This window comes from Perognathus longimembris, chromosome 19, assembly GCF_023159225.1.
Source record: "Perognathus longimembris pacificus isolate PPM17 chromosome 19, ASM2315922v1, whole genome shotgun sequence".
NCBI classification, from domain to species: Eukaryota; Metazoa; Chordata; class Mammalia; order Rodentia; family Heteromyidae; genus Perognathus; species Perognathus longimembris.
Window position 1 is genome coordinate 5,999,239 of NC_063179.1, and position 26,097 is coordinate 6,025,335.

At 40.2% G+C, this 26,097-nt stretch overlaps 1 protein-coding gene across 2 annotated transcripts in view; it reads right to left on the minus strand.

The window, feature by feature from the left end:
* Ctnnd2 (catenin delta 2) overlaps positions 1-26,097 on the minus strand; it is a 716,561-nt gene that overhangs the window by 579,454 nt on the left and 111,010 nt on the right. For both annotated transcript variants that reach the window (XM_048368208.1, XM_048368209.1), the window contains exon 2: positions 2,066-2,202. In XM_048368208.1, coding sequence (XP_048224165.1) covers positions 2,066-2,202 — 137 coding nt within the window. The remainder of the gene's footprint in view (positions 1-2,065; positions 2,203-26,097) is intronic.

Sequence of the window (26,097 nt, forward strand, 5' to 3'; positions counted from 1 at the left end):
TTCAAAGTCATGTACTGACAAAAAATAGTGTACAGAACAATTTAGGAATACAGTCACCAGCTATGGAAGAAATAGATTATCTGTGCAAAGCAAGAAAGTTCCTGAAGTTTCCTACTTGCTGACTTCTGCTGATGTCACCAGGCACCTGGCTCCCTGAATTGACTTGAGTGCCTCATGTTGCTGTATTTCAAGTACACAGGACAAAGCTTCATTCCTTCTCTCCTTAGGGACATGCGATCACAATCTCAGCTTTGCTTCCCCCCCCCCAAAAAAAAAAACCACAATGAATGTTTTATATGACCTAGAAAGATGCCATTTCCTTCTTTTTTAAAACAAAATTGTCACCAAGAATTCACAGGGCCAAGGACATAACTCAGTGGTAGAATACCAGCCTAGCATGAGCAGGACCCAGAGGTAATGCCCAGAAACAAAAAGGAAAAGAAGTTTGAAAGTCATTTCATTTCCAGTAATGAAGTTTGCCTTAGGTATTCCACCTACACCCAATACTGAAACAACACAGGTTCGATTGTAGGAGTGATTCCGATGAGCCAAACCCACCTAGTATTTAATTGACTTTGCCTTTGATTCCTCCTGTCTTTCTTGCTTATCTTCTTGGTGTACTGTGATTAGGCCAGTCCCACCTCGAGGTAACTAAACTTATGGGGAGGGGGGGCAAATAGCACCAGTTTTATTTCTTTTCTTATAATTCTTCTAGCTAATCCTAAACATGCACAAACAAAAAAGCAATCCAGTCTATTATTTTGTTTTTAAAGCACAGGACCATCTGTCATTTACTTTCTAAAACATGTGTGAATTCTTCACAAATTCTAAACTATAGCTCCAATTCATTTTTTGTTAATATCTACATGATCTGTTTGGGGAAGGATTTATCCTTTTTTCAACTCTTTATCGAGTAATAGTTTATCTTTCTATTTATATCTCAAATAAAGGTTTTAACATGTATTCAGATGCACAAAATCTCAGGTTCTAGGTCACTCAAGTCTATAGAACATAATTCCAGCCAGACAAGATCAAAGGCTATTGTGAGACATTTCAAATGTTACTTCATAGAAACATTATGCGATTTATAAACATACAACACTTCACATTCTCATTTGGAATGGAAAAGAATGTAAACTGTCTCCAACTGCAACATTTAGCTAGAATAGAATACGTATCATTTTTTAACATTTTCGTGTTTTGTAGATTGAAATGAAATCGTGTGCACGAGCACGTGCATGTGCACGTGCATAAGGTAAATACTCAGCGCGTCACACGCTTTTGCTAAGATTTTTAAATTCTCAACACTAGTGCTTTAGCCCTTGAGCCATACTTCCACTTCATGCTTTTGCTGGTCAATTGGAGAAAAGAGTGTCTTGGGTTTGTCTGCCTGATTTGAACTGTGATTCCCAGAGCTCAGCCTCGTGAGGAGCTAGGATTATAGGCATGAACCACCAGGGCCTGGTTTAGAACTTCTTATTTCCGCTTTAATGTCCACAATAAATCCATTCAAGTGGATGCATTTCCATATAAGGTAGACTTTATCAATTTTCCTTGAACCCTTACATAAGTATGATCCCATATAACCTTTAAAATACTAATATCATCCAGTTCACCCAAGAGACCAACAGCCAGCTACAGAAACACCGAGAAGACAAATTTTCTTCATCCTAACGTGATATTCGCTCACTGTCAACACACATAATATTTTACCCTCAGCCTCCTGGTTATATGCTGACAGTTTATTAGACTGTACATTTTCTAAAGACCAACATTTGGACTCAAATATTTAACAGTACTAAGCAATAGGTTCATCCACAAATCGGTCAAATTTTCACCTGTAGGGGAGTATTTTCCCCTGTGGAATATTTTCTTCAAGAAAACTGCCTAAACTATGAATGATATCATGAAGTCAAAAGCAATTGTAACCATATAATGAATAGTAACATTTTGCTAGAAAAATTATTACTTTTCCTCCAACGCCAATTTAAAAATCCTTGTTTATCTGGGAAAGCAATTTTTAAATGTCCCCAGTAATCCATTCAAGAAATGGAAATGTGTCTACCTGTTCTTTAACCGAAGCGAGGATGGCAGAGGTTGTTTCTGTTTCGGAGCCGTCCCCATTGGAGGTGTTCAAGCCAGGGCTCAGGGAGCTGGTCTTCTCCGAGGCTGACTGGGGCTGGTCTGGGACGGGCATAGCTCCTGCAATGGGAAAAGACAAGCTCAGTGTGAGGCGAGATCATCACCATACACAGGTGTAACTATCAGACAACTCGAGGGGAAACGCCTCAGGAAAATGGAAGTTAAGGGCTACAGAGTCAGAACAAGATGTAATTATAGAAGATGAAACAACTGGAGTATGTAGACTGCTTTCTCCTTGTATCCACATAGCGCTCACACCTTTACGTTTTGTCTTTGAGATAAGTGGGATACGTGAGATGTGTCTATTAAAACAATATAGGGTCTAACAGGCACGAGATCAAAGCATAGGCACTTGACAACTTTACCCACGTGGACTAAGCAACACAGACCTGGTTCTTCACCCCCTTTCTTCTCTCTTTCTCCAATAGCAGGAAAGATGGAGAAGGAAGCTCATCAGAGCTGCCATAACCGACAGCCATCTCCATGCCTAGATGCCATTGACTTAGAATAATTTCCATGGCTTACTGAAAACTTTAAGCTTATGTACTTGTTATTAAGTGGTATGCCCAAGTGCTTTTTCTTGATCAGAGGTAATCCACCAAAAATCAGTACTTGCTAAACTCCAAAAATAGGGGGAAGAGAGGGAAATAAAAGGCAAATAAAGGAACAGTAACAACCAGTGGTTCTGCTATTCTAGAGAAATATATTTAAGTAGAATTTGGGTAATTTACTTTTTCTGATGTAATGCATCCTACATACTGGATGAATAATGTATTATTTCTGAAAAGGATGTTTTACTAAATACCAACACCTCATGAACAATTTCTGACATCAACAAAATTACTCAATAGTGTATTAGTGTTTAATCTCCTATCTATATTATATATATACAAATTTATCTGTTATAATTTTTATCTTACTTATAAAATTCATGACATTTCCAACTGACATTTTCCTAGAGACAGAATATATGGAACAAAATTGATGTGGTCGCCAAGACTTTTCATAGTTAAAGGCATACTTTTCTGTGGCAGGGCTGGTCCTATATACATATCCACAAATGTGTCATAAATTTATCACTGGCCTTTGTTACTCTCACATACTTTTATCAACTTCACATAGAAGAATACAACTCTGCTTTCATGTTTAAGTCAAGTGTAACAGAAATTCCCCTGTTTATTATTTGCATATAACAGAAGTCTTTTTACACCTAATAGAAACTGCGAACAACCAAGTAGCATCTTGGACGAGCCCATTTTCCACAGAGGAAAGACTGCAGGGAGGGAAGGAATCTATATTTTGGATCAATTCATTTTAGGAGAACTTGGTACCAATGAGGCCTTTATCCAAACAAAAACAATGCAACATAACTAGCTATTTTTGGAGCAAGTCACATGGCTCTATGCCTATACAGGCATATTGTAGTGGAATTGTATTTCTTCAAATGCAAGTGTGGATTTCATCACTAACCAGCAACATGACTGCATTATGAAGTCAGGACCTTTGGGAAGGGGAATAAGGATCAAGTAGGACACAAAGTTTGGTCTCTAATCCCAAAGAACTGTTTTTTTTTTTATAAGAAAAAGGAAACACCTATACAAGTAATATACACTAATCAACTATTAAAAAAAAAAAAACAATGACTCTCACTCAAAAACAAAGGCCATGTAAGAGAAAGTACTTGCTGTAAGCCAGGAAGAGCGGTTCTCACTAGGAAGCAATCCTGATGGTACTCTGACCTTGAACTTCTGGTCATCAGCACTATAAAGAAATAAACTACTGTTGGTTACGCTACCTACTCAGTAATATTTTTCAATTATACATCAAGTAGAGTAAGACAAGAAGAATTTGGTCCTCTTCATTTTCTTGCCCTAAATTCTGCTGGTCAGTATTCGTGGAAGTGTTTGGGCAGCAGGCTGATGGAAGTGCTATGTAGCACAGCTCTCTGTGAACACTTCCATCTAAAATGAATTACACATGTTCCAAGAGGATATCTCTCCTAGTTCCTACTTCAAATCAGCACAACTGGATAAATCAACACTTAAAGTAGGATGTAGCCATTGATATGCATTAAGCCTGGAAAATAAATAAGCACTACCTTAAAACTATCCATCATATTGCCACTGTCACAGATGAAAGGAGAAAATTCAGAAAAACTGGCTGAGATGAAAACAGAAGGAAAACAGCCCATTGGCAGTGCCTCCTTCTCAATTTGAACTCCAATATGCAAATCCAAATGAGATTTGATGATAAATGATGCTCTAAACTTTCCTTTCCTAAACATTTCGCATTATAGATTTAATTTGTACTTGGTACAGGATACATATCTTGCCTACATTTTGAAAGGCTTAAAGTCTTGCCCCCCAATTTGGGGACCATAGATGTAACATTTATTGACACTCATGCATAATGTAACATTAAATGAAGCCTCTGAATAATAAAAAAAAAAATACTTTTGTTATCCAAGCTTGTTTCTACTTTGGCTATTTCTGCCCAGGCAATGATGTCTTTCTCATCAAGAACCTCCACATGATAATTGATGGGCCCTGTCACACACCAGCCAATTAAGTTGCCCACCAGCCCACCACTTGAGCCTGCCCCCAGCCCTCATTAGTCACCTTTTTTGTGTAGTCCTTGTTTGATGCATTAATTCTGAGCAACATAAGTGGTAAGCAGCTATCTGAATATAAATACAATGAAGGGGAGCTTTCAAGGCCATGGGTAAACTCTGATTCCAAAGGTTTGGTCTGAGTACCTGATCTCTAGTGAAGATGCTAATACAGTGTGTGGAACAGACTTAGGGCAAACCTTCGACCTCAAATCCATACACCTGTTTTGGGGTCACTTAGTCTTCTGTTACTAAAACAAAATGCCTTCACTGACACAAGAGAGAGGTTTACTTGTTAGGTCCAAACAGGATTAGACACACCACTTTCCACCCTCTTCTAGTTGTAGCAGATGGTAAAGATGGTCAGAGAATGGCAGTGAAAACTGTTTGCCTTGTGATTCAGGAAGGAAAAGAACAAGAGACCAGACATCTCAGCCCCCAGCCCCCTTCATAGGCACAACCCAGTGACCCAAACACTTCCTATGGAAGGAACCACATTTACTAAAGGTTCTACACCACCTTCAGAAGTGTCACCCTGGGGGCTAAACCCACGGGTCTGTGCAACATTGCTTTTCCAGTCTTGGTTCCAGTTATGTCAAAGCTGGCCCACGACTTTGAGCCACGCCTCCATTTCTGGCTTTTGGCTGGTTAATTGTAAAAGATTCTCATCAATGTGTCTGCCCCAACTGGCTTCACACTACAATCATCAGGTCTCATCCTCCTGAGTAGCAAGGATTACAGGCGTGAGCCACAGCATCTAGTTCTCATTTCTATACATCTTTTCACACTATTTTCTTTACTTCCAGTTCCACAGCCTCTGATGTTACCTTCTTAGATTTCCCCTCGGGCAACAGAAGCACAGCCAAGTGCTGGCTTGTGGTCACTCCTATCCTGGTTTCCTTTCTCATGCAGATCAGAGAGCATCTCCTTCCTTATCACCAGACACCCCTCCCTGCTCTTGAACCTATGTTTGAAAAAACAAAACTATTATCACAATAGACTTAAATTTGGTTCTACTTTCTGCATTAGGCATCATTTCAATAATTTTCCTTCATCTTATATTAATTTAATAATAAATAGACCAACAGAAACTATAAATTTTGCCCTTAAAATATATATGAATCTGAGCAGTTTACTGCCATAAAATATTTTGACAAGTTGGTTCTCTAATCTTCCATCCCACTATGTAGGAATGAGCAGAAACACTTTAATTAAAATTAGGCTCCATAAAAATGCATGAATTAATGACACAAACACTAACATTGAGCATGTCATTTGTCTAATCACTTGGCCACCCAAAGTGCAAGCCTGTATGTGTAACTAACATCTCAAAAGCAGAAGACACAGCCCTATTATGCTTGTGCTCTACACCCAGGTAAAGGTCTAGGTACGCTAGCTTCCTGCTTTCAAAAGAGAAATTTAAAACGAATCCCTGACATTATATAAAAATACAGTAATTAATCATTGTCAATGTTAAATATAATTGGGGCAGAAACTCAATCTGTCCTATATCTCTGTTCAATTTACTACACCTAGCTCAGTATCTGATCTAGAGCAGGCAGTTATTTGCAGAGTTAATGTATGAACTATTAGAGTAAAATCGATAATGGTTGCTTGCTAGAGCATATAACATAAGCAAAATGAGCTTTGCGTTAGGAGCCTTTCTCTCTGTGGTATTTGAATGATATATTTTTGACTCAAGAAAGCTGCTTTTCAGAAATCCTGATGAGTCTAAGGTTTTTGCCACCATCGCTGCTGGCCACGGGATGCCCTGGGTATTCGGATTCTCACATACAGCCATCAATCACGTAGGCTTCTGGGAGTTGATACTTACAACCAGCAACTTGCCAACAGAATCTGGGAAAAATGTGTGCAAGAAACAGCACTGAACTGTATGCTCAGCACTCAACCAGGGCACCAGACTGCAAGACCAGGAAGGAGAGAATGGCACATTCTAGCTGACAACTTAAGAGTGAGGCGACGGTCATTAGTCATAGACACAAACTTATTCACCGGCCACAACAAGTGAGGCACACCCCTCACTCGTAGATGGGGGGGCAGCACAGAGCGCTGTTGGCATCCGAGTGTTGGAGAGGAGGGTTCTGCCCATATTTTCAGAATGGTGGAAACAGCAGGAGGCCTGAACACGGCTTGGGATTGGGGAGTCCCACTTGTACCATTGTTTGACCACTGACAAGGATGCAACCACAATGTGACTATCTCCACAGAGCTGCGGTCCAGCTGCCTTATGATCCTCAGTGACACAAAGACCGATGCAAGGTAAAAAGAGTATTCATGGAGGCGACTGCCGACTGAGTGTGATGGGCTCTGCTTACCCAGAGGCAGCCAAATCCTAACAGGATGCTGTCAGTGAGGACCGGGGAACAGACTTCCTCTGCCCATTCTCTGAGTGTCAATAAGTCTTGTTACCTAATGCATGAGCTCAGCAATTTTCACCTACTCCTTAACAAACATTAGGCCAATAATTCACATGTAAGAATGTTTTTGAGAGGTGCTTAGAAAGAGTTAGAAATCAGGAAGCTGGTAGTTCAAAGTGAACCCTGGTTAAAAATAAGAATAAGCTAGCTAGACTCCTTATCAACAAACAAAGCAGGCCCAGTGGGTGGGACATAATTTTAATCCAGGCTACATGGGAAAGCCGTGTAGGAGAATGGGTCATGGGCTGAGAACAGCCCAAGAAGCAGCATGAGACTTTATCTGAAAAATAACCACATCAAAAAGTACTGGGCCAGGGTGGGGAAGGGGAAGATGTAGCTGAAGTGCTTACCTACCTAGCATCTGTGTGGTCCTGGGTTCAAACCTCACTACTACTAAAAAAGGAAGGAAAAAAAGGAGGGAGGGAGAATGAGGGAAGGAGGGAGGAACGGTGGAAGGATGGGCTTGAAGGGTTGGCAGTGCAAAGGAGAAGGGGCCAGAATCCTACAGGAGGTACACTGGGAGGAGCAGCAAAGGGGAACAATGTAGCTGGTTTTCAGACAGCAGCAGTATGGATCTGAAAGCACTACGGAAGAAACCTGGGAAGTCTCTGAAGAGGATTTTGAAAAATGTGATGATGACCTTGAGTCTGTTAATGATCTGGGCTTCTACTGGCCATAATTTGCAAAATATCCAATTCTTGAAACACATAGTGTATTGTTACCAGGTGGTGTGACAGAGTCTATGCCGGTGCAGAACCCCAATGGGAAGCCATTAGCTTACAAAGAAGCATTTCCAATCGTCCACACTTTGTATCGAACACTGCCCACACTTCTCTTTCGCAACACCATGCACATCTGAGGCTAGTGTGCAAATTATAACTCTGATATTTACCATTAACAAAAAAATCTCACGACTGAGCTCCGTATAGGGCATTACATCACAAATAGCTACATATGAAAACTCCACAAATACCAAATTCAGCATGACCCTTTTTCACCTTCCAGACACCCACAAAACCTTCCTAACCTGCCTGTCATTTATCGAGAAAATTTATTAGAGAGTCAACATCTACACCAATGATTTGATCACCACACGCTGTATTGCCCTAGTTTAGTGATTCTCAGTACCTTGGACAGAGGCTTCCAAACTAAGGCAGGAAATGCATTTTATATCAGACACATTATATCTGGACAAAAAAGTTATCAAGCAGGAAACTTTACATGAAGGAGTGCACTATACTTCTTATTCTGTTTGACACAGTTACATGAAGCAGAATAACGGCTACTAAACTAATAGAACAGTCTAGAAGCTATTGATAGAAAAGGTGAAGTCTGATTGGCTTTGCATGTTGGGAGCATCGGCTTTCCCATTCAGAATCATCTTTAAATCTTAAATCTTGTTCTGCCTTTCCCTTCACCCTTCAGTTTTTACAATAGATAAAACAAGCATCTTGTAGTCCTCAGAACAGCTTATTGAATTGAATTTTGTACACCTGAAGTTCTCCCTCCCTTTTGCTTTCATCATCTGTCTATTAAATTCCCTCCCTCTTCCGTCTTCCTAGTTATGCATTGTTTCCATCTGTATGCTTTCTGGAAAGCTCTTGACAAAGTGAATATCTTCCTCACTTCTACCTTGATAGCATGCATCTCCCACGGGCATGGCATTTATCTCTATGAGCTGCACTTATCACTATGGGCTGTGATGATCTTACCTCTTCTGGGATTAAAAATATCTCTTTAAGCATAACTTTACTGTTATTATTAAGGAGTGGTACAAAGCGGTAGACAATTCCATACGTCAGGTAATGAGTCCAATTCTTCTTGGACAATGTCTCCCTTTCCTTAAATTATCTTTTAATGCTTTCATAATTAGGAAACTTCTTGGTACAACTGTAGTCCCTTTTCCTTTAGTTGTTTGGGATGGATTTTCTGTCAGTTGGATCTAAAAAGTATTATTAGGCAGCACTATATTTAAATTTATGGAAACACCATAAATTTACATTTCCTATCTCCTAATTAGGTCATGAATTCTTGGAGCTCAGAAACTGTGTCTTATTCATATTCATGACCTCTGTGCCTAGAACAGTGCCCTCAAAGAGTTGACATCATTAATGCTTATTGAATAAGTTACAATAGAGAAGATATATACTTCATCAGCAGCCCTATTTTAAAGTGTCGACGAGTGTTATACTTACAATTTTGATGGGCATAGAAATGTCCTATATACCTTCCCTGATTAATAAAAGAAAAATGTTCAAATTAATTTGTTTGGGCAATACATACCTAATAGTAGAATACTCAGTGTATATTTCTGCCCATCACACTTATGTCTATCTTTACAATGAGAATTTCTGAATAACATGAATGAAGACAGTAAGGCAGTTTCAGAGCTCATACTTGGTTGATATTTGACACTGACCCATTTCTGGAATGAATGAAGTGTCCTTGCTCTGCCAGACATCACAAATATGCCTTAGAGATCTTTATGGATTTGAGTAGCTGTAGAATAATACTTCCCCTCGTGCCAGAGAAACAAAGTCTCAGGTTCCAGAATTCCAAACTCATCACCAGAACAGTGGTTTGAACAGAGGTTGAGACAGGAGCCACGCCTTATGTTTTGACTCCCCTTTTCCATGAAGAAGGGTTCTGATGTGTTCTGTAATGGAGCATCTCTGGGTTCCTTAAATCTTCCTTCAGCTACACCACCCAATACAATGTGCTCATTGCCCAGTGACACCTGACCACTGTACAACTGTCAGTGCTGGGGTTTCCTTTGCAATTCTATCTCCTACTGGAATCTGTGCCCACAATCAACAGTAGCTAGGATCCTAATTGAAAAACAACTTGTCATCCCTAATAATATTTCAAGCAAATATGTAGTTTTCCATTTTATATACCCCTAATCAATCACAGATCTAAAAGGAAAAAAACAACTAGTAGGAAAGCAAAGCATTCTCGGTAGCCAGCCCACAATTCCCCCACTGAATTACCAACTGTGTCACTATCTATTAAACAGAAAGTCCCAAATGCCAGCCACACACTGGTCTGCAACATGTTCTTATTGCATAGTAGTTGAAAGTGTCCACTCAAAATTACGGCAATTTACTCTTCATACTGATGTTGAGCATGTATCTGACACTTAAGAATTTCTCAAGAAATAAGAGCTCAATGTCTCCACTGTCCAGAATGCATACCAGTGGGCAGTCAGGGAAAAGCATCCCACAGTGTAAATAAATATTGGCATCCAGTGTGTTTAACTCATTGCAATAGGGAAATTGCTGCTTTTAATTTAATCACAGGCCACCATGTTTTGTCTGTTCTTATACAACTTTCCCTGCTTTCCCTAGCTTGGAAAATTCTGTAGAAGAATATTTCCTCTGATCTTAAAAGAAAAGAAAACAAAAACTAAATTGCAGTGGCAGTATTTTTTTATAGCTACACGATACATATGATAATCTTCTATTTTTGCCTGAAGACAAGAATTTCTGATATTATGTAGTATAATTAGCTTTTGATTTTAAGAAGAGAGCTTATTACAACAAGGGTTTAAGAAAAAAATCTTTGTTTGAAGGTATTAAGTCCAAAACTATATGTGCACAGTAGTTATTGTTGTACTAATGAAGGTCACACAACACACATCTCCTTTCTGTGTGTATGTATGTGTGTGTGTGCACGTGCGTGCACGTGTACTGTCCTCAATCATAATTGCTAGACTTTAGAGTTGAAATGTCCCTGTATATGATCAATAAATCACTTAAAATGGACAATAATTACATGTCAAAAAAGGTGATCATCAGTCCATAATCCCACCTTTGCAAATCTGTTTTTGCTTCTGACAAACCAGAATATCATTTCTGTCAAGCAATAAGCATTTCCTAATTACCAAATCTCCTTTCCCTCAGACTAAGACTCTCAGATATTGTCAGTTCTCTCTTAATGAAAATACTTTTTCTCACATCAGCATATACATCTTATCTGTTTATTAGTTATGACAATCTAGCATAGGGCAAATGTGGGAGAGCATGATTTTAAATGTGTCTGCACATTCTCACTTGTCTTCCAAGGTCAGAGTTTAATTCCCCTTCCTTTGATAGGGTCTAGACCTTCCTTTGGTCTCTTTTCAAGGGTGGGGTGTGTGTGACTTCTGAGACTAGATCAGAAAAGGCACTATGACTTCCATCCTGATCTCCTGTATCATCCATTCTGGAGAAGCAACTGCTGTGGTAAGAAGACCTACCACCAGCTCTGTGAAGAATAACCACAGCTCCCTTACCACAGAGGGATGAGGACTGGACTGACACTTACAGGCCGCCACTGTGAGGGAGGCAGGATTCCAGGAAACACAGCCCTGGCTGACATCCCCACTGAGTACAGAAACAGCTACTTGCTCTGGAACTTGTGGGGCCAGAAACCATGAGATCATATTAGTGCAAGGCCCTACATTCTAGAGCAGTCTGCTCTAGAGCAGTAGAACATGAAGTGCTCTTGTAGGATTCATTTCCTAATGCTGACATTACAGCAATGTTAGTTTAGAGAGAACCATGTGAAATGAACCACAAATAACCCAGAGCAGAAACACGTCTCCCATCCCCATGAGTTATTCAAAACCAACATAAATGGAGACTCCTGGTTGCTTCCATGCAACCATCTCCGAGAAAAGTTCACGGCTAGTGAGAAATCGCAAAGATGAATATGTTAATGATTAAGCATGAACAAAACTGTCATTTGAAATGCATCTTTACACTCATTTGTTGAAAGATTTCACTGACTAGTGTACATGGATATTTGAGAAGGAAGCCTTTCATAGAATTGCCAAAGTCAATGATACTATTTTTGGACATCCTATTATCCTTTATCTATAATTCTCATAAAATATGCATAAAACAATAGCCTGTTCTCTGTGAATGGTGAGGAGGACAAATGTTTTAATATCGTAAGATGATCTAATCTTATTCATACCCTGTACCTCATTTAAAAATTAGATCTTCATACATCCAGGGCATAGAAAATGCCCATAAAAATCCTCATTAATCTAGCTATGGCTGGTGATAAGTTTCCAATGACTCATTTTCTGGCAGTACTTTTGCAAGGTTCTCTTGGCAAGTCCTGCTCCTTTCTGGTCTTGACTTCACATTCGGGCACCAGACATCATCTCCATTGTTCCCACAGGACCCTTCCTGTTTGGTATGAACCAAAGCCTCTTCTTTCCCCAATTCAAAGAGGATGAGTTAATTCTAGCTTAGTAAGTATTGTCATCACTCACTAGTTTTCCATTTTTCCTTTTCCATTTAAGAAATATTTAATGAAAACCAGCCTTGCTATTACAACTTATTTGTACATAATCACAGATGAGTGTACACATTTAAAAGCCAGTGCATCAGTCTCCATTCTCTGTTATCCCTTTAGAAAGCCAATTCATTGTATTAGATCGGCCAGCCACAAGAAACTGTAGAGGTTGCGAGGAAGCCACAGTTTATCCAACTGCACGAGCCGTGTTCCTTGAGTAATTAAATAGAGTACCTAGTTAAGTCGCTAAGTTTTTAGTATTGTTTGCTACTAGACCATATAATCCTAACTGATATCCCATCCACTGTTTATGATGTGGTGTACTTAACAAGTTTCTAAGTTTAAAAGAATGTACTTAGAATGTCTCTGAGCAAACAAGTTCGAAGAACAGAAGACTCTGAAATAAATCCACAAACCCATAGCCATTTAATATTCAATAAGGGAACCAAAAACATAGCCTGGAGAAAAGGATCACCTCTTCAATCAAGGGTGCTGGGAAAACTGGGTATCCATCCACCAGCATCTATTCAAAGCTAGAGCAAAGATCTCAATATAAGGCCTGAAACCACAAAAGCATTGCAGGAAGGAGTGGGAGACAGGGTAGGACTCCTTGGCACATAATAGAACTTCCTGAGCAAAGATCCAGAAGCACAGCAAATCACAGGAAGACTTGGCAAATGGGGCTGCGTCAAACTAAAAAGCTTCTGCTTGGCAAAGAAGATAGGCAAAAGCTAAAAAGACAGCCTACAAAATGAGAGAAGACTTTTGCCAGCTACACATCAGACAATGGCCTAATATCCAGAATATACAGAAAACTTAAAAAAGTAAACCATTGAAAAAAAACCCAAGACCCTGATTAATAAATGAACTGACAAGCTAAAGTCTTCTCAGAAGAAGCAAAAATGGCCAATAGACATGAGACAAAATGTTCAACATCGCTGGCCATATTGAAATGCAAATCAAAACAACATTGAGATTTCACCTCACTCCAGTTAGAATGGCCGTTATCAAGAAAACAAATGCTGGTAAGGATTTGACCAAAAGAGAACACACTGATGGTGGGAATGTAAACTTGTTCAACCACTCTAGAAAGCAATAGAATTACCCTATGACCCAGCAATTCCACTCCCGGGCATGTACCCAAAAGATTACAAACCAGGATACAGTAAAGCCACCCTTAAAACCATATTCACTGAGGCACTATTCACCAAAGCTGAGCTACGGAATCATCCCAGATGCTCTCAGTGGACAAATGAATCAAGAAAATGTGGCACATATACACATCCATGCAAAGAATGGAATTTGGAAATGAAGGAATAAAACCATGTTAGGTGAAGTCCAGCCCAGAGAAACAAAGGTTGCATTTTCTTTCATATGTAGAAGTTAGAATTAATGTATAAATATGTAAGCAAACACTGAAGGTGGTATGCAAGTGTACATAAGTGTATTCAATAAAATATGAACAATTTCAGGGAGAACTTGGTGTAATTCTTCTGAAAAGAAAAACTAGGGTACACCAAAATAAGCATAAGTGGTAAACAAATGAAGAGGAGGAGAAGGAGGAATTCAATGGATGTTGTACAAAATTAAGAACCATGAAGAAGGAGTGGATAGGAAAGGGATGGGTGAGGATATTGAAAGGGATGGCATTGATCAGGATACATTGTGTTTGTAAAATGTTTTGTTAAATGGCAACAAGAAAGAATGAAAGAACGAATGAACGAATGAAAGAAAGAAAGAAAGAAAGAAAGAAAGAAAGAAAGAAAGAAAGAAGGAAGGAAGGAAGGAAGGAAGGAAGGAAGGAAGGAAGGAAGGAAGAAGAAGGAAGGAAGAAGAAGGAAGAAAGGAAGGAAGGAAGGAAGGAAGGAAGAAAGAAGGAAGGAAGGAAGAAGAAAGAAAGGAAGGAAGGATGGAAGGATAAACAAAGATACATGGGGCCCTGACACCACATATACAGAAAACGGCCAGAGGTAGCACTGTGGCTCAAGTGGTAGAGTGTTGTTAGCCTTGAGCAAAAAGAAGCCAAGGACAGTGCTCAGGCCCTGAGTCCAAGCCCCAGGACTGGCAAAAATAAAAATTAAAATTAAAAAAAAATACAATCAATAGTTATTGATAAATGAGCTACAATCACATAGAATTATATTACACTGCCGGGCCACTTGTAGTTTAAGCCATGTATCTGTAAAATTTGTAATGCATTTAATGTCTTTACATGATAAAATGCCGATCACAGAACATTCACCTGTTCAGGGTAAAATTTCAGCAAATTGATCTCATCATATCAGGCAATTAAAGCGCACTACTTAAGTGTAAACCTGAAAACTCTACTTGAGGAATGATCGGAGGATAATTCAACAGTGATTTCCCTTTGCTTCCTGTTGATGAGCACAGTTTATCTCACACTAATCATTTCCTATAGGCATTCTCAAATTTCTCAAGGATAAACTACAAAGAAAGCTTGCTTTTAGGTGCCTGAACACAACACACACACACACACACACACACACACACACACACACACACACACACACACACACCAAGAAAAGCAAAGTCAGTAAATGGAGTTTAAAACACATGCTCCGTAGTTATTAAAAATATTTATGCCCTGTAGCTGATCTAGAGGTACAGAGAATAAAACCCAGCTTCTATATTTATGTAACCTGAGATTTCAATATAGTATTCAACACTTGAAAACTGGGTAAAATATAGCATTGTTTTAATGTGCTATATAAAAATAGACTCCGTGTGTGTGTGTGTGTGTGTGTGTGTATGTGTGTGTGTGTGTGTGTGTGTGCTGTATATGCCAGTATTAAGGCTTGGGTACTCAAGACCTGGGTACTATCTTTTATATTTTTTCACGCAAAGCTGGCACTAGACCATTTGAACCACAGGCCAACTTGTAGCTTTTTTAGTGTTTATCTGGAGATAAGAGTCAAACAGACTTTTCTGCCCAGAATGGCTCTGAACTGTATTCCTCAAATCTCAGCCTCTTGAGTAGCTAGAATTTCAGGTATAAGTCACTGTCACCTGTCTTACAAAAAATATTTAAGAACAATATGTCAAAGTAAGTTAAGGAAAATGTAGCTACAATAAAAAAAACTATTGGTATTCTAATATTGTTGTAAAATATATACCAACATATCTCAAAATTATATCACAGAAGTTGTTAAATGCTAAAGGATACAATATTAAAAAAATAATGTATAAACCAATTATAGGTACACTGCTACTTTTCCTCTACAATCTACATTTTTCAAAACATGTTCCATGTCCTACAGTATTTTTATTGGGAATGATCTACTGTGTATCTATAGATGTAGCTAAAGTAGTTCTGTGCCATATATGAGGTTCTGTCACATTTCTTTCTTCTCACTGGGTCTTGGAGATCATGTTGTCAGTTTTGGATTTAATATTATTTCTTGTCTTTACACATATACTTTGTACAGAATTACCCTATTTGACCCTCTCCACTATAAATGCATACATTTATAAATGTTATTCTCTTTTGTTTGTCTTTTTGTATTTCACTCACATATAAATGTTGAAACAGGACCACGTTTTGATCCTGTCTAGGTGTGTGTGGGGGGGGGGCTGCATGTGCACACACAATTTTAGAATGTATACTAAGAATGTTCTGGATTTAAGAACAGAAACACTGCAGGAGAGCTGCCATACATGTCACAGAGAAAGAGAACAGTCACAGACCCACAGACTGAAACAGCCTTTCCAAGGGACCCTCCAACACTCACAAGAGGAATCATGGGGAGTGAAGTAAGCCAGGCTCTGAGACAAAACAGGCACATTTTCTCTCCTATGTGGAGAGAATACAACTATGCATAGTAACAGGGCTCAATGCATTGTCACACAAACAAGGGAACAGAAACTTCCTTGAGGAATCCAAACACATAACTCCTCTAGATAAGCTAAGTTCTGTTTACCAAAACAAATACCAGGAAATGTAAACATGATGTTTGCGGGGGACAGAGAAGTACAGGAACAGAGAGCTGAAGGGCGAGCAAACATAGTGATTGTACTTAATGTACATTACATACAAAAACAACTACATGAGTTGTGAATAGGGAAGATTGGGGGGATGGGGCAGCCAAGAATGGGGAGACACTGACCAAGAAGATTTGTACTCATAACCTCACGGAATTGTAACCACTATGGACAACTACTTAATGATAACAAAAAAGAATATCAACTGACATGCTGTATCATGCATAGGTGAGCAACCCTTGAACATTGAATAGGATGGGAGTCAAAATCTATCATTTTATTTGGTAAAAAAGTGACATTTTACAATAAGAACCCATTAGATACCAAGCTGACTCTGTATATTGAGGACATAGGCCACCACTCATGGATTTATCACACGGCTACCCTGTTTGTCTTCCAGCACTTTCTCCATTTCTCTACAATTACAGAGGAAAATCTTCTCACCCTCACCTCAACTGTACAAAATACACTACTAATGATGCCATTTCCCAAATGGAGAAAAATGAGATTCAGAAGAAAGAAATAGCATGTCTCCTTCTCACGAGAGTAGCCACAGTCGTGAGGGATGGTCAAGTCCGTTTCTGACATCTTGTGATAAAGCATTCAGATTAGACCCCAGGATGATCCATGTTGGAACCCTAGTGATTTGTCTACCATGAACTCAGAATATGATACATTAATTAACACCCAATTTGCTGAACCAAGCATTCAGTGCTGACACAAAAGATGAACATGGAAAGCTTCCTTCCTGCTTAAGAGGAGAACTCGGTTGAAATAAACGAGCGGTGGCCTTCAACAAGGCTGTGTCTATGAATATCCGTTATGAAGAGAGAAAGTATATGGACAGAGGTGCATCCTGAAGGCTTCTCATCTCCATGCTCAGGTGCCCAACAGGACAATCAGCAAGAATCCCAGTTGCTCCTTGAGCTGGCTCCATGCGGTCACTGGCTGACCAGAGGCCCCTCCCCGCCCAGGGCCAGCTGTCTACCTGCTGGGAGCCCCCCCCCCCACCACCACCACCACTGGTTATGGGGCTGATTTACCAGAAGCTACCTGGATTGCTTTCCACATCCATTCATCCTAGCTCAGGTAACAATTCTATTAATTAACTAAGTATACATAAACAAATGAGATAGAACTTCATCAAAAATGAGGGCTTTTCTATTTGTGTTTGTTTTACTTGATTCCACTGATATGACTGTTTCAGAGAAGCTGCTTTAAGAAAAGCCACTGAAGTGCTGTGAAATTATTTACAAATAGGAGGATTGCAACAAGGGGGAAATGGTAAACAATTAGATGATTCTTCCTTTAGAGTTCTTCACATATGTCTTGGTTTGCTCAGTCACTTTAATGAAACAGAAAAAAATTTAGCCAGGGACTAGTGGCTTGTGCCTGTAAGCCTAGCTACTCAAGGGGCTGAGATCTGAGGATCAAGTTTCCATCCTGAGCAGGAAAGTCCGTGAGACTTTCCTTACTTATCTTTCCTTATCTCCAATTTAATGACCATAAAGACAAGAATGGAACAATGGTTCTGGTAGGTAGCCTTTAGCATAAAAGCTCAGGGACAATGCCCAGGCCCTGAGTTTAAATCCTTGTATCAGCATACACACACACAAAATCTACAATCATGGATATAAAGAGGGGAGACGGGTTATTTATTAGTTACTCTAAGGGACAGATAAACGAATTAAGTCATTTAAGTTTAGTGAACACAGGTATAATTAAATTTTTTAAATATACTCATTACTTGATTTATGCAACTGTAACCCCTCCGTATATCACCTTTACAAAACAATTCAAAAAATTAAAATAAAATGAATACTATAATTAGTTGGCTTTTAATCTGATATCTTATTTATTTTTTAATTTGATTATTTTAAATAACTCTTCTTCTGCAACTGTCTGTCATCTCAATGTGCATTTCTAACCAACCACTGTCTCAAGGATGATTTGCTAAGTTAATAACTGGACGAAAGACGGAAAGAATGAGTAAGAAGTCCATTGATCATGTTTAAACCTACTTGCTCTGTAATGTGATTGTTCAGTTGCTCTTTTCACTGTCTGAGCATTTGCTTTGTTTGGAATCATTTACTTTCTGGATCAATTAGTCATTTATTAACTTAATTAAGAAACAAGTGGCTACAGATCTATCTATGATGACGTCAGTGGCGGCTCAGTACCGGAGCGCTGCTGGGCTCTGAAGGGCCTTTGGTTTTCCATTGGCTCTGCCCGGGTTCCCCTGGGACCGTGTCTTGCAAGGCATCCCCCAGAGGCCCGGCTGGCAGAGAGAACGAGTTTATAGAACAGCAATTACTCTGTCAGAGATGCTAAATTTAAATTGTGTAAGCAACTGAATTTCAATTTAGAATAACCAATCTACACATCATCTTATTGGAAAATCATTATCTAATTTCTGTGTACGGCATCTATAATTTGCACAATTGAGAAAAAATGCCTTTCAATTAGCTATTTTTAACAATAGAGCGGCTTTCTGAACTTTGAACACACTCCTATTGATATATTGAGGAAGTGGAACAAAAGAGGACGATAACATTCAACAGAAATTGATTTGTAAATTTTATCTCCAAGATGGTATGCTTAAAATCATGAATAAGTCACACTCTAATCATTAGGTACCTAGAGAAATGTAAGCAACAGACTGTTGACATTCATACATTTAAATTTGCTTCATGCTGCATAGAAACATCAGGAAATGTTAAGAGATACTAGCTAATGAGTTGAGACCAAACACTCTAGTGCAGACAGTGAGTCTGTTCTGAGCATAACAAACCCACTGGATATCCATGCACCATTCATAGGACCTCAGCTACTTATCCGTGACAGCAAGAAGTATGTTTAGTATCTGTGCACCAGTAGCTCACAACTTTAATCCTAGCAACTCAGGAGGCTGAGACCTGAGGATCAAAGTTACAAACCAGCCCAGGCAGGAAAGTCCATGAGACTCCTATCTCCAAATAATCATCAGAAAACAGAAAGTGGTGCGATAGCTCAGCATGGTAGCATGCTAGCCTTCAGTGAAAAAGCTCAAGGAGAGCATCCTCAGGCCTTGAGTTCAAGTCCACAAACACTTTAGGTTATATTGCTTACCAAGAAACTTCCAATTTTAAAAAAAAAGTCACATTGAGGGATTAGAATCATATAGACAAAGTTTGAGCAAATTTGGAAAAGAGATTCTGTCATTTTTAGAAAATTATAGGAAGTGAAAAGAGGAGTTAGTCACATACAGATTAAGTATACAGTGGACTCTAGTAGGAAAACCATGTCAGGCACAGGCATACATGGCGTTTTTATTTGTTTGTTTAGTTCTTCCTACAGTATCCCAGGCTTTCTTCGAACTTGAAATTTCCTTACCATTTCTTCCTGATTACTGAGATTACAGGCATGTGCTACTAGCCCTGGTTGCTTCTGCGCCTTCTAACATATTAAGTTTTCTATCACATGTGATATGAAACTGAACATGAATAATATACTTATCGGTATAAGAGTGAAATTTCATCTTTTGTCACTCCTAGAGTCCCTTAAAATTGTGGCAGCCTTTACACATTTCTTCTTGGCTCCGAACAGAAAGTACAGCAGCACACATGAGTAGCCCCGGAACAGCCCAAGAGAGAGCAAGGACTCTTCTCTAAAACGTTTATAAATGCGAGGGTAATGAGGCATAAAGGAATTAAGTAACACTTTCAAGGTCATCCCCTGAGTCTGTAATAGAGCAGAGAATAAAACCATAAGTTTTGGCTATTAGGTAGATATCGCAATGTCTAGAGCACATGTCCAATCTTAGACTCTTGTACAGCAAGCCAGAATGAAGAGCTTGACATTGCACAAGCCTCCAATATATGTGTAAGAGGAAACACTTGCTTATCCCAGATGCCAAGTGATCCAAATGACTATTATTCTCAGAAGCAAACGAGCATCAAAACAAAGGTACTTCACAGTCTCCAAATGCAAGTTCAAGACAAGTCGCCTCTGCATCCACGCATGTATTTCTCCTTTGCTTGCTTTGATCTGTGTGTTCCGCAGTGACCTTGTGAGTTGCATACATATGGCCTCTCTTAAATGACAAGTTTAGCAGGCTTGGAGACGCCTGGAGTACCCCCATATGGGAATGGCTTCTGCATCAGACAGACAAAGGCAAACACATCCTTCTGTCTCACTCGCTTCTGCTCATGTGCGGGTTTGAGTCTGCAAAGCTCGGAGAATGCGAAAGGAAGATAATTCGTCTATCAAATCTTGCCTGGCTCACTGTTGTTAATCTAGGATACCGAGCCCTTTCCTAGGTGCTGCTAAGGAAGGCTCCAGAAAGGCAATGGAAGTAGGAGAAAGACACTCAGACTTAGAGCCCGTACCCATCCTCCCTTACCTCAAGCAACGCAACCCTAAGAAAATGAAATATCCTTTAGGTTATTTTTCTTTAGTGTGGTAACCTAGTTATGCGGCTTACTTGTGTCCAATGTGCCCATGGCCTCCCTAATGGAGGAAACTTCTACAGAAGAATTGCTGATCTAGCTCTAATTGTCTGCCAAACTTGGCCAATGAGTATTGCAAATGTCTCTAAATTACTGAAGGAAGAACTACGAGGAAATGGCTTCCCTGACTGTTGTTTCAGATACTCCCTTGTGGCGTATATAGACACCTTTTAAGATTCTCTCCTTAGAGCCACAAATTGATGAAACGAATGTCCACATGTACAAGGATATCTGCGCTTTGGTATAAGCAGCAGCCCTTCCCCCTGCCTCTGTTAAATGGACCTTAATTTTGAAGGTCTGAGTCATTCATTGTACGCCACACAAATTCAGGGGGCTGTTAGCCAAGAGTTCATTGACTCCAGGCAGACCAATGCCCCTTCTCTCATATCTCTGTTCCAATCCCCAGAGCTGGTTGTGTTTAAGGACAAGGGCAATCAGCACAGATAGAAGGATGCTGGCATTTGCTGACTGTAAGATTATGATGGCTACCTGCACAGGCCTAGTGGAATCACAAGGGTCCTCATAAATAGAAGAAATAGTCGAGGGAGTGACTTAGAGAAGGAGACAGGACCACAGAAGGAGAAACTGGGATGATGTAAGGATGGCGTTAAAGAAAGAAAGAAGCAGAAGCCAGGGTCCAAGGAACATGGCAGGCTCTGGATGTCGGAAAACAGGTTTTACTCTAGAGCTTCTAGAAGCTCCGTAGCCTTGCCAACACCTCTATTTTTTTTTCCAAATTTTATTGTAAAGGTGGTATACAGAGGGGTGACAGTTACATAAGTCGGGTAATGAGTACATTTCCTTTTGAACAGTGTTACCCCGGCCCTCATTCTCACTCCATGTTTCGCCTCCTGACTTCCCTCCCTCAGCAAGTTGTATAGTTCATTTCCAGCATTGTCTAGTGAATGTCACTGCTGCCTTGGTTCCCCCTCTGTCCCACTGTTTCTGTGCTTCTCCTTCCCCTCCCAAAATCCGACAAATGTATACACAAAACAAAGGGTACAGAAATCAAAAACAGCAACAGAAGGGAATAAAACAAAGAAAAAAAAAAAAAGAACTGCAAATAGTAAAATAAAAAAAAACTCTTACACTATAATTCTTTTCCCAAGTCACATGTTTGAGATTCTTGACCTCAAAGAATATGAAATAACTGGTGCTGTTTTAAAGCACTCTATTTATGACAAAGAGTGTATGTTATGGCAGCCACAGAAAACTGATACAGAATCCTTACCTGGCTGATGGTTGGGGGGGGGTGTCTCTAATCCAGTGGGTAACTCCTCTTTAGATCTTGTTATGTTTCTAGAATTCTCCCGAGCCCTATTCTTCCTAAACTCTGACTCCAGGGTGCTTTGTTTCTCTCTTATGAGCATCATAGAGTTCCCACAAATGACTTCTCTTCTCCTCCCTAAGAAAATCTGTAGTTTCTTTCATTTGTGATGAAAGACCTAAAATGATGTAGTTAATTCAGTCAGGTACTTAACCTGATTGTTGCAATGCCCTTGATTGATTAGGCTATTAAAAATGTATTTTCTCCGGGCCAGCTGCTGTGCTTGGCTGTGGAATCAAGAACTCAAGAAGAAAAGCAGTTTTAACTGTGAAGTGCTTATAATCTTTTAGCCAAAACTGCACACCCAATACTCATAAACACGTAGTAGATTTTAAAAATTCAGATAAAAAGAAGAAACATTATCCTACTAACACCAACTCGTTTGGCAAATCGTGTCCTACAGAAGTGAGTTGCTCATTCCTTCATTATGTGGGACCCTTCCTTCTTTCAGCCTATTCATACAGCAACTGTTCATGAAGCCTTTTTTTTTTTTGGAGGGAAGGAGGTGATGAATACAGCAAGGCTAGGACAAGGTGGACAGACTCTAAGTCACAGGACTTTGTAGTTCTGTATTCCTGGGTATGTCGATGGATAGAGCGACGATCACTGTAGCGAGACAGACACATGTTCTCATGGCTAATGGAGGTGGCAAGGTCAGAAGCAAGATTCAGCAAGCGGATGCTCACTCAGATGCTGAGGACAGACAGAACTGGGTCAACAAGAATGGAAAGAGGAGAGGGTACCAGTCAGCGCAAGCTGCACCCAGGCTGCTATGCATGGAGTGAGATTCCAAGAAAGCTAGTGAATATTTGAAAATGAACCCAGAAGATGTGAATGGAAAGAAAGTCACATCAAGGAGAGAGAGAGAGAGAGAGAGAAAGAGAGAGAGAGAGATACAGAGACAGAGACAGAGAGAGAGTGTGTGTGTGTGTGGTGTGTGTGTGGTGTGCTTGCATTTGCATATTAGAATGCCTTCCATATCTTAAAAGCCTGACAGTGAAGTAAAAGAATATTATACATTGGGCAATAACCTTCAAGAAACTTTATTAACATTTTCAAGCAATATTATTCCAAATATTGTCTGAAAAATTACTTTGAGAAAGAAGGATGATGCACAGCAGAGCCCAACTCTAAGGCTCTCATGGCTCTGTGTATGCAGAGAGCTCCAATAAGGAGAGAGGAAGAAGAACCAAGAGGAAAGATACCAGGAATCAGGAATCAGGAGGGAGAAACAAGCAGAGGATCCTCAAAACAACTCAAAGCTGCTTAGGGTCAGATCACTATTAAAACAATCTGCTCATAACTCTTTATTAATGCAGCTAAACCTCCTTGCCTTTCTTTTACAACAGAACAGATCCATAATAACATGAAATCCAAGAATAACTGTTAAAATGAGGGGTGGGGTAGGTGAGTGGTTGAGGAAAAATAACATAAATGGGGTAAATTCAACAAAACCATTTTAGATGCATGTGTTTACACATCATAATAAAACCCTAAAGCACAATTAAATTATTGTAATCAAAAAGTCTAAAGTAAGTAATTGCCTATACCATAAAGACAGGAACAGGGGCTTGGGTTTTCTAAAGGATATACCAGAACTTTAATATTCAACCAGACATGTGAATTCACTCACGTCTCTAAGGAGAACTTATTTATGTAAGATGTTTTCCAATTAATTCACACGTAATGATACTACTGCTACTTGAATATTCGACATCTCCTCAGCCAACAATGAAGGCAGATTCCCCCCAGGACAGCCGGTGACTGGCCCTCCTCAGGGATGAGGAAAGAAGCTACCCTGGGATTCGTGCAGGTGGCTCAGCTCTGATATTCACAATGGGTGGCCTAAGACGGGGGACTCACCCAATGCTCAGCTCAGACCAGGCGACAGTTGGGAGCTCCATCGGGGCCATGGAGGAAAGTCACAGTGCTAGGGTTTGGCTAGGTCTGAGTGTGTCTCAACGCATAGAAATCTCTTGTCTACTGTGGTGAGGTATTCAAAGGATGGAAATGTAACCTGGCTCTTGTGTGCAGCCATGATTCCTTTAGGTCAAATCCAGTGGGTGGGAAGGGACCGCATAATTAGAGCCTGGTGAACTTGTAAGTAGACAAAGACCAGAAGAGACGCTCATGCTTACCCAACCATGAGACTCTGCCAGCAAGAAGGCCACCGGCTACCACCTGCGGCCTTCTGACTGGGGCCTCCAGAAGACAGAGCAAAGGAGACCTCTTTACTCAAAAGTTACTCCATCTGTAGTATTTGGCTATTAGGAACAGACAGTGCAGTAATAAATACTCATGAGACTGGTGTGCTCTGAATTCTGTTCATCCTCTCCTGTCTTAAATTTTAAATTATGGCAACCTAATATGTCAGACTGACTCTGCCCTTTTCAGCAACATCTGGGAGTCATAAGTCTTCAAAGCAGCATGCATTTTAGGGAGGGGAAAACAAGGAAACTGAACTATGTCTATCCCAGGAGGTGTATGTGGCCAGGAGCGCATGAAAACTGGCACACAGCCCTGAAGAGAGCCATGAACATCACCTGGTCCTCACTATTCAGGGCTGGCCCTACCCCAGCAGCGCGAACTATCACCTGCCAGCTCACTCAGCAAGAAATCTCTCCTCTCCCCAGGACGACTGAACAGAATCGGCACTGTACCAGGACTGGATGCCCATGCAAGGAGCAGAGAGGAGTGGCACAACTCTGCAGATGTACGTGGTAGCTCACATACCATCCCTGCTTCCAGGAAGGAAAACTCTGGGTGCTGCAGGGGCCAGGTGGTTCCTGCTGTGCCCTGTGGCTTCAGCTGTGAGGCTGTGGAAGCGTCAGTGTCTACGTCTCCACGTGTTCCTAGTCGTCTCTGGTCTTCCAACAATGCAGAGCCCAATGCTTGAGCTTCGCTCCCAAGAACAAAAAGACCGATGCCTGCACCTGTTCCACTCAAGAGATGATTTAGAAGCAGACATGAACAAGACATTGCATCCTCTCTGAAGATCCGGGGAGATAGATGTGGATTCTGTCCTCCTGTCTCTTAGTAACTCTCCCATATGATTGTTAGGCTCCCTTTAAATAGGATCAGAGTAGCTTCCAGAGGATGTATGTCAAAGCAGACTGCCATGAGGCATAATAATCCTTGAGTCCCAGTTGGCTTCCCATGGGCCACTTTGGGAGGTGTGGCTAGCACGGGGGAAGTCAGCTAGCTGTTTGGCAAATGTGTAATCAACAGCCCTGGGATGTCTGTTGACTGAGCCTCTCTTGCCGCACCCCATGGCTACTTCATCCCACATCCTTCAGCTAAGACTTGCCAGATGCAGTAAAAATAGAAATGAGCAATAGATACAAACATTATGCTCACTATCTCACAGTTTCACTTGTCAACCAAGAGAACAATTCCACTGAATTTCTAACTGCAACCTGAAAGTTCTGTCTTGAAATGACAGACTCTCGATTCTATTAATAACCTGAAATAAGGATTAGCTCACCTTATCATTCCTTTTTATTTTTCTAATTACAGGATTAAGCATGGAATAGCTCTTGCACTGGAGTGTCACAAAATGAAACAAAGCAGATTTTCTGAGACCTCTTCCTTAGGCGCTGACATTCTGACTACTACAATAGTGTTATAAATCAGGGGCAGTGAGGGGCATCCAGACTCCACAACAGGCTCCCTCCTATTTGGAAAGTTAACAAAAACACAGGGATTCTGAGCTTCTAAAACAGAGCCCACATTCTTCTTCTTCTTTTTTTTTTTTTTTTTTTTTTTTGGTTGGTCATGGAGCTTGAACTCATGGCCTGGGCGCTGGCCCTG